The sequence below is a fragment of the Cynoglossus semilaevis genome, chromosome 16 (assembly GCF_000523025.1).
Source record: "Cynoglossus semilaevis isolate Cse_v1.0 chromosome 16, Cse_v1.0, whole genome shotgun sequence".
Classification (NCBI taxonomy): Eukaryota; Metazoa; Chordata; class Actinopteri; order Pleuronectiformes; family Cynoglossidae; genus Cynoglossus; species Cynoglossus semilaevis.
This window is the reverse complement of record NC_024322.1, coordinates 8,610,271-8,624,884: the sequence shown is the minus strand read 5'-3', so window position 1 is coordinate 8,624,884 and position 14,614 is coordinate 8,610,271. Positions and strand designations below refer to the sequence as shown.

Sequence of the window (14,614 nt, the reverse complement as noted above, 5' to 3'; positions counted from 1 at the left end):
GGGTGGGGGTGGGGGGGGTGGTAGGAGCCATGTGGACCATCTGCTTCTAATCACAGGATGAACAGGTGTCCTGGTCCCGGGCGCCTGCATGTACTTCCACGAGCCTCTAGATTTAAATACAGCAGAAGTGAGGCAATGTGAGCCAAGTGTTGGGTTACGTGATGTTTGCGATGAAATTCTCAGCATTCTGTTATGAACTGTACAGCATTTCTATCCCAGATTAAAGGAATAGTTGGGGTTTTTAAGTTATTTAAGGCATTAGATTTTACATGTGGTCAACGATCGCATCGTTACAATTTCGATCAAAAAAAGAAGAATGAAGTTACAGTATTCCAGTCTACCTGTACCAAAGTTATAAACACATTTTTAATCTTTTATTTTAAGCCCTAATCCATTTTTATTCCTATTACGAGGTGCTGCTAGAAACTTATTTTGTTTGGCCTTAGATCCAGATCAAAATGTACCTGTTTATTCTTCACTGTGGACCATGGGCCATGGCGATGGTACATGGTCCATAGTCATGACTGCAATGGAAGAAATGGCGGTTTGACTGTGTGAATTTTTAGCACACATACGGTATTAAGGCGCAGTGGGCTAGCTGGAGAGTTAGCCTTAGCCCTGACATGGAGGTTTGCAGGGCTGGGCAGGACATGCGCCCTCCTGTCCATTGGCCCTCCCACCTCAACCATGCTAGCATGCTGCTGCAAACTTACCTTCCTGCTGGTCCGTTGTTCCTCGACTCCTTCTTGACTAGTTTCCGTTTATCCTTGCCGTGTGCCTCTCGTAGCGAGGCTAAGGGAAGGCGGCATATCCTGCGCAGCCCGTTGCCACTGTGCCCATCAACGTCTACGACTACGATGCCTGCAGTTGCCACCTTAATATTAAACTATTCCGAAAATCTGGACACCTAAAGTACAAATATTCCCAATGGAAAACCCATTCTATTAAACCCAGCGTAGCCTGAAGTATGAGTAAGTTTCAGGTAACGTACATCCCCACAGCATTATCTTATTTTATTTTTTCCCATATCCTCAGAAACTCAAAGAAAAGCCAGATAAAAAGAACGGAAGTTGAGCCGTTAAGTGAATCCACGCTGGGCGGATTGGTGTGTGTGTGTGTGTGTGTGCCCCGGGGGCCGGAGCAGCAGGGGCGAAGACTGCGGCTACTCGTCCTTTATCCCTTTGTACCAACACGGGGATAACTCTGCGACCCTCCAACCTCTTAACAAGACCTGAGAGGTTAAAGAGGTGGACGCAGCCAGAAGCAGTCGACCAGCTGGTGTCATCCTCATCCTCTCTGCAGACAACAATACTTTAACTCTTAGCCCCCCACACATAAAGAGGGAGACCAAACATACCAGACCACATGGTGTGTGTGTGCGTGTGTGTGTGTGTGTGTATACAGGGGAAGGGGAAAGGGGGGGGTCATCAGACTTTGAAGGCACAAAAGGCCGGCCTTAGGCCCAGTGCCCTTTGGGTCACCCAAGGATGCAAGAAAGCATCATGATCAAGACACACACACACACACACACACCACCTGCTGTTCAGCCAGCCTGATGTTAAATGTAATGAAGATGGAGAGGATTCAGCAGTGTCACCGTGCTTTACATACGTTCAATTAAAGCTCCACAGCAACCTGGTTAGAAGGGTTTTAGGTGTTAGCCATGGGCAAACTAAGGCCCGGGGGCCGGATGCGGCCCGTTCAGCTTTTTAATCCGGCCCGCCAAACTTTTCCAAATGATATAATTCACTTATATTATCATAATTCTTCTCCCTGCAATACTCGTGTTTCCCCAATAGATGGTGTAGAAAATCTGTCTTCTCCCTGCAATACTCCTGTTTCCCCAATAGATGGCGTAGAAAATGATGAAAACATTTTAGCATATTAGCCTAATGCATGACTTTTACATGTCATTTATCTTAGTTTGCACAAACGCTCCATCTATCTGCTCCTGACCCGGCCCCCCTGTTCAATTTTAGGACAATTGTGGCCTGCGAGTCAAAAAGTTTGCTAACGCCTGGGCTAGCTTATACAGTATTAATGCTATAAGTTAAAAAGTAGACTCATCTCATCATGCTAATACTTCTCCAGCTACAGCTTCCTTTAAACCGTTTGGAAGAAATCTCTGGCTTGAATCTAGGAGGACGTCGTCACATCCATTTTGCAGTTACGTCTTTTTTTTTTACGTCACACGCCCTCATCTTTCTGATTAGGTCATGATAGATAGCCGGTGAATTGGTCTTCGCTGGGCTTAAGCAAATTTCCTCTGAGCTTCTGCCTGTGTGCAGGTGCATGAAACAGTAAGTGTGAGTGTGTGTGCGCCTGAGACATCAGGGCGAGTGCCAGGTCAGAGGGGTCAGCAATAAACAAAAGCAGGGAGCAGTTCCCAGCTGCCAGGCAAAACATCAGCAGGCGAACTCCGCCCATTCCGACTCCCTCTCTTTTCACTGCGAGCGTGCCACGGCCCTCCGGCTTTCTGCTGACACATGCACATTTGCATACACACTTGTCTCGCTTGGAAGTCCTCAGTCATGTCTAGAGCTCACTGTGAAAAAAAGGGGTCGGTGGGTTTGAAGGAGGCGCGAGGAACATGTTCGCTTTCAGCTCACAGTGTAGCCGTGGGGGTTTGTTTCCAGTGTAAATGGAAGGGGTTAATATTAAAGCTTTGTTGATGCTAAATAAACAGGCCTTGTTAGTCAAAAGATGATGAATTATTAGCTCATATAAAACAGCTTTACTTTTTAAAAAAAAACATCTAAGGTTAGTTAGGAAATAGTTCAAATTTGCTAAAATGTGTATAATGTGTATATAAGGTGCATAGAAAATAGCTAAAATACACAAATAAATCATCCTGTACAGTTTACATGTATCTTGTATAAACTGTTTTTTATTTTTTCTTCATAATTTGATTCTTGGTATTATATTTTTCACCAAATTGTAGAACCTTTTCAGCTAACCTGTCATCAACCTTTTAGCTCATTAGCTAACTAGCTTCCCCTGAGCCAAACCTCATATTGTTCAAGGAACCTGTGCATTAACAAATAACCTTTTTTAACTTGATAATTCTAATATGATATATCTCAAAAGGTTTCCGACTTATTAGAGAACTGTAATTAAGTTAATTATTATGTGTGTATTGTGAATTCCAAATGTGCTATTTTTTAAAAGATTTAAAACGTTTTATCAAATATGTTATATATGTTATGCACCTTTCCTAAAAATCAATTTCGAAGTGTCATCTCCGTTATATTTGAAACTATCAACTTACTTTTTAACAGCCTCAAAAACTCCAACAAATAAGAGTTATTTGTTGATGTTTTGGGTACGAGTGCTACGTTGTGTTAGCTCTTCAGGCGCTCAGTTGTCTCCCTCTAGTGGACAGTACTTGTAATTGCAACAAAGGTGAGGCGAAGCTCACGTAGGAAGATATCTTTATTACTCGACAGTGGGGGCAGCTACAGAGGTGAAGTAAGGAGGAAAATGTTCCCTGAGGAGGAAAAGGTTAAAGACGAGAATATGTCTGAAAGGGCCAAGAAAACTAATGCTGACGGCCATACTCCAGCACAGGAGGGGGCGGTATTGCACCTTAAAAGATGATACCAGCAAAATAAAAAGAAGAAGAAGACGCGCTGAGTCGGTTCCAGGTCGTGTGTTTTGGACCTGTAATTCCCTCTCTTGACGCTTCATGGGTGGGTCACCGCCACCACCGATAAACCTTCTGCCCCGGGAGAGAACGGCACAGGTCCCGGGGCCGTGAGTGCTGCTCACCGAGCGGCTAAGGGCGGAGGAGATGGTCGGTGTTTTGAAGGAAACCGACCGGTCAGAGCCGGAGTTCTACAGCCGGGGGAGGCGGCTAAATAACAAGCTAAACTCTGGAGGTAAACCGCACACAGCAGGTCAGTTTCTAGGTTAGGTGAAGCCGTGGTCATGACAGATTGAAACAACTCTACTTGTCGTTAACTTAAGTTGAAATAAACGGGTTATTTCACGCAATTAAATGAGAAAATCGAAATATGTCTTCTTTATAAACTACGGTCTTCTGAGGATGTTAGTAATTTCTAAAAAAAAAAAAAACGTCCAATCGACAACATTTTTAAGACTGGTCTAAATAGCTAGGAAACCAATTCAAACAAATTACGTAAACTGGGTGACTTCAGTAACAGAATGTTAATTGAAATACTAGAATGTCTATAATTGCAGCTTTGCTACTTCAGCTGCATAGCTTAGTACAGTGGTTCTCAAAGTGGGAGTGCATCCCTCTAGGGGGCGCAGCACACCACTGCACACAACCAAATGTAACTTCAAGAGCCCGGGGAGCACCTCAGTGGTAACTTGGCAGCTGGTGGACTCGAACCTGAAGCCTTCCGGACACAAGTCCGCTTCCTAAACCACCATTGTCCAAGAACCATGCCGAAATGTCCATTAAGGTTCTCTACGTTTTCTTTTCAGCTGAACAACAGCTCAAAGAGATTCCTCGGGAACAGCACCTCATTATAGTCAAAGAAGAGTTTCCACTTGAGCAGACGGAGCAGAACGCTTCTGTGGACCAGGATGAGCTACAGCAGGGCCACATTAAGGAGGAAGAAGAGGAGCAAGTGTACATGGAACAGTACGGCATCATTGCTGTGACTGTGGAAGGTGACGATAAAGACCGTCCTGATATTTCAAAGCAGGAGAACAAAGCAGACCACGGAGGACTAGAACCAGCCAGCACCTCACCTGATCGTGGTCTTTTCGGACCGGGTACTGAAGACGAGCGTGAAGAGTCTTCGGAGACAGACGACAGTGAAGACGACTGGAAGGAGACGGGCGCACCACCAGATTTGAAGCTGTTAAAAAATCTGTCCTATTGCAGCGTCGTGGAAGGTAACCACAGCGATGAACTGAACTCTCCTGAAAATCATGGAGCGTTTGCTGACAAGTCTCATCTGGTCAAATACAAAAACACTGACTGTGGAGAGAAGTCTTTTAGTTGCTCTGAATGTGGTAAGATATTTACACGAAAGAACAATCTCAGACAGCATGAAAAACTCCACGCAGACGACAAACCTTTTGTTTGTTCCGGGTGCGGTAAAAGATTTACCAAAAACTCTGATCTGAGGAGACACGAGCAAATTCACACGGGACAGAAACCGTTCTGTTGCGTCGTGTGCGGCAAAGGATTTTCCCAAAGAGGTCAACTGAAGAACCATGAAATAATTCACACGGGAGAAAGACCTTTTGGTTGCTTCACGTGTGGGAAACGATTTTCACGAAATGGTAATCTAAGGACCCATGAAAGGATTCACACTGGAGAGAGACCTTTTAATTGTTTCGTGTGCGGTAAAGGCTTTACACACCGGACTCACCTGCAGATACACGAGAGAATTCACACTGGGGAGAAACCCTTCAGTTGTTCCGTCTGCGGTAAAAGTTTTATCAAAAGAGCTGCTATGAGGATACATGAGAAGGTTCATACTGGAGAGAAACCATTCAGTTGTTCCGAGTGTGGTAAAAGGTTTACGCATAAGACTAATCTAAAGGCACACGAGAATGTCCATACGGGAGAGATACCATTTAGTTGCTTTGAGTGTGGGAAAAGATTTTCAATTAAGAGTAAATTGAAAGCACACGAGGACATTCATAAAAGAGCGGTGGGACCTAAACGAGGCAAATGTCACTGACTTACAGTAACTAAGTTGGGATTTGTCGGGGCAGACGTGAGGCCCGTGGGAAAACACGACCAAACTCATGTTCGCAACTCAGCCGTTACATAATGGGTGTGTTGCAAACATGGTTTTGGTTTTTGTGTGTTCTAAATGTATCTCAGTGAAATAAAACCACATTATTGTCATTCAACTTTTTTCATGCCGTGGGTTGACCTGGTTTCCCTTAGGGGTTGTCTTTTACTTTGGTGAAATACATTCAAGAATGAATGACAAGGAAGGTTGTTGTAGATGAGTTCAGGGGTGCCTCATATTAAGAACACTGCCAAAAACAAATACAAGGCCAACGTTTTTATAGTAACATTTCTAGTAACAACATAAAAATATAGTTTTAATTTTGAAAAAAAAAAAAGTGGAATCGGTTTTTGACCAGGATAGATGTCAATGGGACTGGACAGATTTAAAGTTGTCACTTTACTGAAGGAAATGTGTGCCTCAATTGTTAGGCTAGGTTTCTTTTAGGGAGATATTTCACTGATACTGGAATATATTAATCATTTTCTCCACACTAGTTGTCATTAGTTAAGTTTTGTAAAAAAAAAAACTCTTATTTTGTAACAAGAGATGAGTTTTTGAAAGTACAACAGTAAAAAAGGTCTGAGGTTTCATTTATGACCATTAGCCAGTGGCTTTTTGGTATCGGTAGGTGGCAGCAGAAGGCTATACAAACTTACAATAATTAATTCCCACAGTTTTGCTTGTCATCAAATATCAAACATTTCTTCCCTTTAATAGATAGATAGACACTTTATTGATCCCAAAAGGAAAATTAAAATAATAAATTGGGGATAAAGTCGGTTTGACCTTTTAAAGTGTGAAAGCAGTACCAGAAATTAAAGTGAAACGTTTTTTTACGCGTTTAAATCGGAAATCAAAATGAAACCTGTGCGTAAAAAAATGTGTATTGATTTTAAAAAATCACGCTGTGCTCTACATTTGTGGGCGTTTTGCAGCCATCCGTTAGCTCCACCCTTCGTTTGCAAACAAACAAACCTTGAACTAGTCCATATTTGGGACATGCTCGGTGGCAGCACCGGCGTCTCAACAGTCACGGATTGCGTGTTTGGACATTTGGTTCTGGACCCACGTCTTACTGACGCCACATGAGCTGACAGACTTTATGCTGTGAGCTGCAGCTCACTGAGCGGCTAATGGCGGAGGAGATGACCGTTGTTATGTTGGAGAAAACCCGAAGCATCAAGGATGGATCGACAGAGGAGGCTGTCAGACGCAGAACTAACGCATGGCGTCAGTGTTACACACTGTAGGTCAGGTTTCCTTTACTGGACTGGGAAGAATCTAGCTTTTCGGTGTGCTACTAAATTCCACCTCCTGTCAGTGTCTACTTAAACGGACAATGTCGTAACCCGGTCTCGTGTTGTTGTCCACACTGCGGCGTTGTCTGTAACGATCGTTTCGCGTTTGCGGGAACGTTACAAAGATACTGTACGTCAAGCCTACATTATGCCCCGGAAGTGATCAAATTCCGATGACGTCACGCTACTACCCATAGTTCCGTAGTCCACCATCTTGTAGGGCAAACAAAGGTATCGACCATAAGGTGGACTAAATCATTAATCTAAAAGTCTAATCGGATTAAATACACAAAAGAATACCGATAATGGTAAATACCTGTGTCGTGTCGGGTTGTACCAACCGAGCTGGGAAAGGAGATCGTAAGCTAAAGTTTTTTGTCATACCTAAAGTGATCTGTCACCAAGGGAAGCTGACGGAGGATATTTCCACAGAAAGAAGGATGCTGTGGCTTTCACGTATCAACCGTGTGAATTTCAACCCGGAGCCAAGCCAAAGGCATTACAAAGTCTGTTCGGAACACTTCATTTCGGGTAAGTACATTGTGCTTTTATTTCATTCATATGTTCAATGTCAATAATATACATGTATTTTATTTATATATATATTTTCAGGGGAGAAAGCTGATCTTTATGACAAGACGAATCCAGATTGGGCACCATCTTTGAAAATGAGAACTGTTAAAAAGAAGACATCAAAAACTATGTCCGCAAAGAGGCGATATAAAAGATCAAAACGGAGAGATGGAAAGAAGATAAAGCTGAAGACTGCGGAACCGCTTTTGGACCTTCGGGCAACAGCTGATAGCAACACAGACTTTGATGAGACTTTTTGTTTTAATGGGAATCTTGAACCAGCAGGAGAAACAGCAGGTGATAAACTTTTGTACACCTCTGTACACCTCCATCTAAGTGATGTGGTCAGATTTGAACTGATCTAAAGTGTGAAAATAATGCTAAAATGCACCAAAAATTATCAGCCACGTGGCTTCTTTGAATATAAGTGATGTGGTCGTATTTGAACTGATAAATATTTCCAACATGACGTCAGAATAACTGGATTTCCAGCGGGAAGGAGAAAATAAAAGACAAAAAAAGTTGTGTTGTTATAGGATCTACATTTATTTATTCAACTTTAGCAAACGCTAAAACATCTCTCTTGTTCGGCAGGTGATCAGCGGCGCGTGGCGATTAAAGAAGAGTGTCCTCTCGAAGAGCAGGAGTGGAGCGTCACGGTGTACCCTGAAGAGAAACTGCAGTCCCACAAGGAAGGGTGCATTAAAAGGCGGGGGATCGATGATAACGCTACGGCTGTGAAGATCAAGGAAGTATATTTGGAGCCAGGTACTACATTTAAGACATGAAAAAGACACGGGAGAACAAAGTGTCAAGTTGGCAAACGTTTGGATGAAACAGTTATCTTAAGGGAGAGAGAGACTTAATTCTGTAGATGCTGAATCACACAATGGAATTATTACAATACAGAAGTCCTTTAGAGTGGAGGTAGATATGCAGAACATGAAGCTGTGTTCCAAAAAGTGCTGAACTAATGCATCGCAAAAATCAATAAGTTAATGAACTAATTCATTCAGGAATGTATTATTGCTCTGTTCACAGTTTAAAAAAAAAGAAAGAGAAAACCAAACAATTGTTCTGGCTATTGGAGAACAGTGACAAACAATTCGATTAATAATAATTTAATTAATTAATTAAATTTTTACTTTTAAAGTCTTCCATATAATTTCTCCGTCAGGTGAACAGCTCCTTAATGTGATTAAAGAAGAACAGCAGGGATGGAGCGACACTACGGACCAGAAGGAGCCCCAGCTCCCCCGCATTAAAGAGGAAGAGGAGGAAGTGTCCATCAAACAGGAGGAGGTTGATTATATTGCCGTGGTTGTAAAGGAGGAAAAAGACGAAGAGATGTCAGAGTTCTCACTTCTTCATGCAAGTCCAACTGAGGAGCGGATGGAAGAACAATCCTGTACCTCGGCTCCAGAAGGACACCTGGGACTAGGTTCAGGAGATATGTCGGAATATTCTTCTGAAACAGATGACAGTGAGGACGATTGGAGTAACAGTAACTGCAACACTGGTGAGGACCTGGGTTGTATTGATGGGTCTCATCTGCTGAACAGTGATTGTGGAGAGCATTTCCAGAGTTCCTCCGAATGTGAGCAGACATTCCTACAACATAATGATCTTGAGGATAATGAAATGAACCATACAGAGAAAATCCCTTATCAGTGCTCAGTGTGCGGTAACGTATTCAAACAGAGAAAGAATTTGCTGGTCCATTACAGAATTCACACGGGAGAGAAACCTTTCAGTTGCTACGAGTGTGATAAAAGGTTTACCAATCAGTCTGATTTGAGGAGACATGGAAAAACTCACACGGGAGCAAAACCGTTTCCTTGTTCGGAGTGCGGTAAAGAATTTACCAATACATCCAATTTGAAAAGACACGAAAAAGTTCACACGGGGGAGAAGCCTTTCAGTTGCTCTGTGTGTGGGAAAGTATTCTCAGAAAAAAGCACTCTAAAGAATCACGTAGTAATTCACACAGGAGAGAGACCTTTTGTTTGCTTTGTGTGCAGCAAGACCTTCTCACGAAGCGGTGATCTGAAGACGCATGAAAGGATTCATGAAAGACCGTACCGTTTGTCTGCGTGCGGTAATAATTTCAAACACAAGACTCGTTCGCAGGAGCTAGAGAAACTGTTCATTTGTGCTGTGTGTGGTAAACAATTTACAAATAGTGCTAATTTGAAGACTCATGAAAGAATTCACACTGGGGAGAAACCGTTTGTCTGTTCCGTGTGCGGTATCGGATTCACCAATACGTCTAATTTGAAGACCCACGAACGAATTCATACGGGGGAGAAACCGTATAGCTGCTCCGTGTGTGGCAACAGGTTTATAAGAAGCTGTGATCTTAAAAGACATGAAAAAATTCATAACAGAGAGTGACCTCACATTTGGGTTGTAAAAAAAACCAAAAAAAAACACTCGTCTGCACACGCATAAGACTATCCCGAGGCACGTGAATACATTTGCTTGAGATTTACAGTTTAGGAAAATTCACACAGGAGAGAAACCACTATCCCGAGGCACGTGAATACATCTGCTTGAGATTTACAGTTTAGTGCCAAACTATATAGCGATTTGGCAGTTTTTTTTTGTTTTTTTTTTTTACATCAGATGTTGCTCCTGATACAACACAACCTTGGATTTGGGCTCTATGTGGAACAAAAAGGACCAGAAAATTGGTGCTCCGCTTTACCAACTTTGACATGACACAGAATAGTAAATATGAACCAGATTAAGCCATTTTGTAATATAGTAAAATTGTATTAAAATGGGCACATTTCGTTACTATGCTTGTCTTTACTACAAGAAGAAAATAATTTAGTTTGGAGTGTTCATGTTCTCCAGTTTTGTGGGTTTTCTCCAGGTAATCTGACAGCCCAAAAGTTAGGTGATAGGAATTATTTCCAGTTCTCCTGCGAAAAGGATGAAGAGGTAGATAATGGATGAGAAATGGATGGGTCAAGAACCATAACTGGTTTGTTGGTGCTTCTCTACCAATGACATGTCCTGTAACATGTGAAAATGTGTAAAAACAAAAACAACAACTCAAATAGCATTTTGCTGTGAAAGGTGTTTTTATAAGTAGAATTACTAAATAATAGACACTGGTATTTACAGTAATAACAACAAAAATCAAACTTCTTCTGCTGAGATAATTGCTGCACGTGTTTTGACGTCCGTTACATATATTAACACTCTTGTTTTATTTTGGTTTACAGCCATATTGTGTGGCAAATATCATATTAACCTCACGTTTAGACGTTTAATGTGCGCCCTGTCCGTAAATTATGACGTATCATTTTGTGATTACGCTTCGTGAGTTCGCCATGTTGTAGTTTTTGATCGCAAACTCTCGCTCCACCCATCGGTTCCAAACAAACCGCGGTGGAGTTCGTCGGTGAAATACAGTTGATGTTGATTGACAGTAGTGTTAAAGAAAGTACAGAGTGCGTGTTCAGACTGGAGCCATTCACGCGACGTGAGCGGATCAGCGCTGCCCCACAAAGACGCTCTCCAGGCGGAAACGGCGCAGGTCCTGGAGCTGTGAGCGCTGCTCCCGCTAATGTCAACGGAGATGCTCGCTGTGTTGGAGGAACCCGAGCCGTCAGAGGTGCAGACCAGCAGCCAGCTGAGGTTCACTGGTGCCAGACTGTCCATTGCAGGTTAGTGAAGCTGTAAAAAGAATGAAACGAACCGAGCTGCTCTGCGGTGGATGATGCTAATTCACGCCTTGCTGCTTCTTGTCACGTTATTTACAAATCACGAAAGGTTGTATGAGGTTTAAACGAGAAATTCGAATGCAGTATGTCGTATTAAAATAAGTTTTCCCAACGCTCAGTAACTGTGTTCAGTCAGTCAGGGATAAACCTCATTACCTCGGTCAGGTAGCAGCATAGACTGTGTAGACATGTCAAACATAGGGCCCGCGGGCCAAACCTGGTCCATTAGGTGGTTCAATCTGGCCACTTGATTAATTTTGAAACTTTAGCACCCCGACTTAACTGTCTTGACCTAAATGCCATTGTAGTAGACTTTGAGACCATGTTAAAATATATACTGTGTGTTTTGTTGATTGATGTTTGTCTTGATTTGGAATTAATTAAATAGAATCAAATATTACAGTTATACATTGATTTTATGATAACACTTGAAGAATGGTAGCTCATTTGGCTTTTTTGTTTGTTTGTTTGTTTTTATCGTAATTATCTGTCACTGTCTGTTGGGCAATTTTAACATCAACAAACTAGTCTGAATCTTTTTTAATGTCTTTTCACTTTCTCCTCAAGGGTTGGTGAGTAAGGACGGATTTGGACCCAAGCAGGAAGAGAGGAGCCCAGTTGTGGACCAGGTGCAGCCACAGTGTCCGTACATTAAAGAAGAAGCAGAGGAAGTGTGCATCAAGCAGGAGGAGGGAGACATTATCGCTGTGACTGTAACGAGCGAAGTCAAAGATAAGCCTGACTTCGTGCTGTTTCATCACAGTTGCACAGAGGAGACCAGTGGAGGTCCAGTACCAGGGAGCAGTTCCAGGTTAGATGGCTGTGGAACATCAGGTATTGACATGTAGACTTTTCTAAAACTCGGGGTCAAAGACATTTAGTTGGTCATCTGACATCTGGCGAAAAATATAGCACCTCTTAGCGTTAATGTGTGCTGTGATCAGTTATTTAACATCATGTAAGGCCTCGGCGTCAGTTATCTGGAGAGGCAGAAAAGTACATGTTATGAAATGATATGACATTAGAGGGGCTGGTAGTGGTGCAAAAGTATAAAGCGATGTTTAGTATGTATCGCGATAGGGCGTTCTCTGCAACTTCAACTCCAGGGTGAGGAGGTCATACTGAATGAGCACGCAACCCAAGAATTTGATCGTTTGGATGCTAATGCACTAAACTGATCTCTCTGTATCGTCAGGACACGCATAACTGTACTGCCCCAAGAAAGTGTGTGACGTTGGTACACAAGTTTGATCTGTTTACTGGCCAACATTTGCATCCAGAAGTGTCCTAATCACTTAGGAATGATAAAAATCTGGAAAAAAACACATAAATGAAGTAGCATCCCTCCATTATCTGTTAAATGATTAATCTTATAAGTAACTAAATTGACTGAATTTTTGGTGTAAATTATTGCATACTATATATACTCTACCTTCAGAATCTTTCTAATTTCTCCATCAGGTGACCAGCTGGGACTGGATTTTTGGTGTAAATTATTGCATACTTTACCTTCAGAGTCTCTCTAATTTCTCCATCAGGTGACCAGCTGGTGAGAAAAGAAGAGTTTCCTCTGGAACAGCAGGAGTTGAGCGTAACCAAGAACCAGAAGGAGCAGCACCACATCTCCATCAAAGAGGAAGAGGAGGAACTGTGCATCAAACAGGAGGATGTTGATATTATGGCAACAGCCTTGAAGAGTGAAGATGATGAAGACAAATCAAAGATCGACACACATCAAACTAAGGATTACATCAGTGTCTCCGAAGCGCCAGAGTCAGCCTCCATGTCAGAAGATGAAGAGTCTTCTCAGACGGAAGACAGTGAAGATGACTGGAAGGACACTGGTGTGCCAACAGGTTTAAAAAGAATACACGATGTGTCCGATTTCAGCGATGGAAGATGCAACATTCACGAGGAACTTGTCTGTGATGGGTCTCATTTGATACAGAACGGAGACTCTGGAGAAGAATTACTGACTAGCCAAGCGTTTAGACAACAAAAATATGTTGGAGAACATGAAGAAAGTCATGCAAACGAGAGTCCTTATCGATGCTGTGTGTGTGGTAAAATATTCACACAGAAGTCCAATCTGCGCATGCACAAGAGGATTCATACAGGGGAGAAACCGTTCAGTTGTTTGGATTGTGGGAAACGATTTACAAATACATCTGCCTTGAAGAGACATGAAAGAATTCATACAGGAGAGAAACCGTTCAGTTGCTCTGTGTGTGGGAAACTGTTCTCTCTAAAAACCACGCTAAAGAACCACGCATTTATTCACACAGGAGAGAAACCTTTCCGCTGCTTTTTGTGCGGCAGGCGTTTTTCGCGGAATAGCAATCTAAGGACGCATCAAAGAATACACACAGGAGAGAGACCGTACAGCTGCTCTGTGTGTGATAAAAAGTTTAAACAGAGAACTAATCTGCAGATGCATGAGAGAACTCATACTGGAGAGAAACCTTTCAGTTGTTCCATGTGCGGTAAAAGATTTATTAGTAAGAGTAAACTAAAGATACATGAAAATACTCACAGATGAGTGGTGTACCCTATAAAAGTATACTTGTAGCATGTACACTATACACAAACTGTGGATTTAATGTATTAAAACTACAGCGGTTGCTCTTTCATCATCATTAGCATAGTGTTCAGTTGTACCCTGCCATTATGTAATGAGGGCTGTGATTGGCTCCAGCTGTTTCAGGTCTGTGAAATGGATTATGGTATAGAAGATTTTTTTGTTCTTCTTTATCCGTCAGAAAATCCTAAAATCATTTGCAAAGTTTGTTGCATATTTACTACATTTCTGACACTTATCGAAATACTAATTTCACAGTGGTTAGTGCGCTTGCTTTACTACATAAAAGTACTTGGTACAGTACAAGTCCTCAGATGGAGGACCAGTCTGTTTGGAGTTGGCAATTAGCATGATGCAGGTTCCCAGTGTGCTCCTATCAGTTAAAGTGTAAAAGTCTATATAGAAAAAAGTTAAATAGAATTAATGTGATTCTAAATTGCATATGTATCATATTGGGGCTCATGAAACCGCCATGTTTTTGCAGCCAGCCGTTAGCTCCACCTTCCGTTCAGAAACCAAACACAGTCGATAGTAGCAGCAGTGTTTCATAAAGTCCGGATTGTGTGACTAACTGTTGCTGTACATCAAATTATCTCCTACGAGATAACCAGCGCTGTGACTGAGAGAGAGACGAAACGACGCAGGTCCTGGAGCTGTTAGCGGCTGAACTCTGGTCGTTAGGCCGCCAAAGGCGGAGGGAGATGGTCG

At 42.3% G+C, this 14,614-nt stretch overlaps 2 protein-coding genes across 2 annotated transcripts in view; both read left to right on the top strand.

The window, feature by feature from the left end:
- Positions 1–3,615: 3,615 nt before the first annotated feature.
- On the top strand, positions 3,616–10,041 carry LOC103391981 (zinc finger protein 658B-like). The gene is made up of 6 exons (XM_025063714.1): positions 3,616–3,896; positions 4,450–5,661; positions 7,307–7,552; positions 7,634–7,891; positions 8,189–8,362; positions 8,772–10,041. The coding sequence occupies exons 1-6, from the start codon at positions 3,791–3,793 to the stop codon at positions 9,986–9,988; spliced, it is 3,213 nt and encodes a 1,070-aa protein (XP_024919482.1). The 5' UTR covers positions 3,616–3,790; the 3' UTR covers positions 9,989–10,041.
- Positions 10,042–10,126: 85 nt separating this feature from the next.
- The window catches only part of LOC103391973 (zinc finger protein 658-like), a 10,838-nt gene continuing 6,350 nt past the window's right edge, over positions 10,127–14,614 (top strand). Inside the window, exons 1-3 of the mRNA XM_025063713.1 lie at positions 10,127–11,271; positions 11,896–12,162; positions 12,867–13,864. Coding sequence (XP_024919481.1) covers positions 11,172–11,271; positions 11,896–12,162; positions 12,867–13,864 — 1,365 coding nt within the window. The 5' untranslated portion in view covers positions 10,127–11,171. The remainder of the gene's footprint in view (positions 11,272–11,895; positions 12,163–12,866; positions 13,865–14,614) is intronic.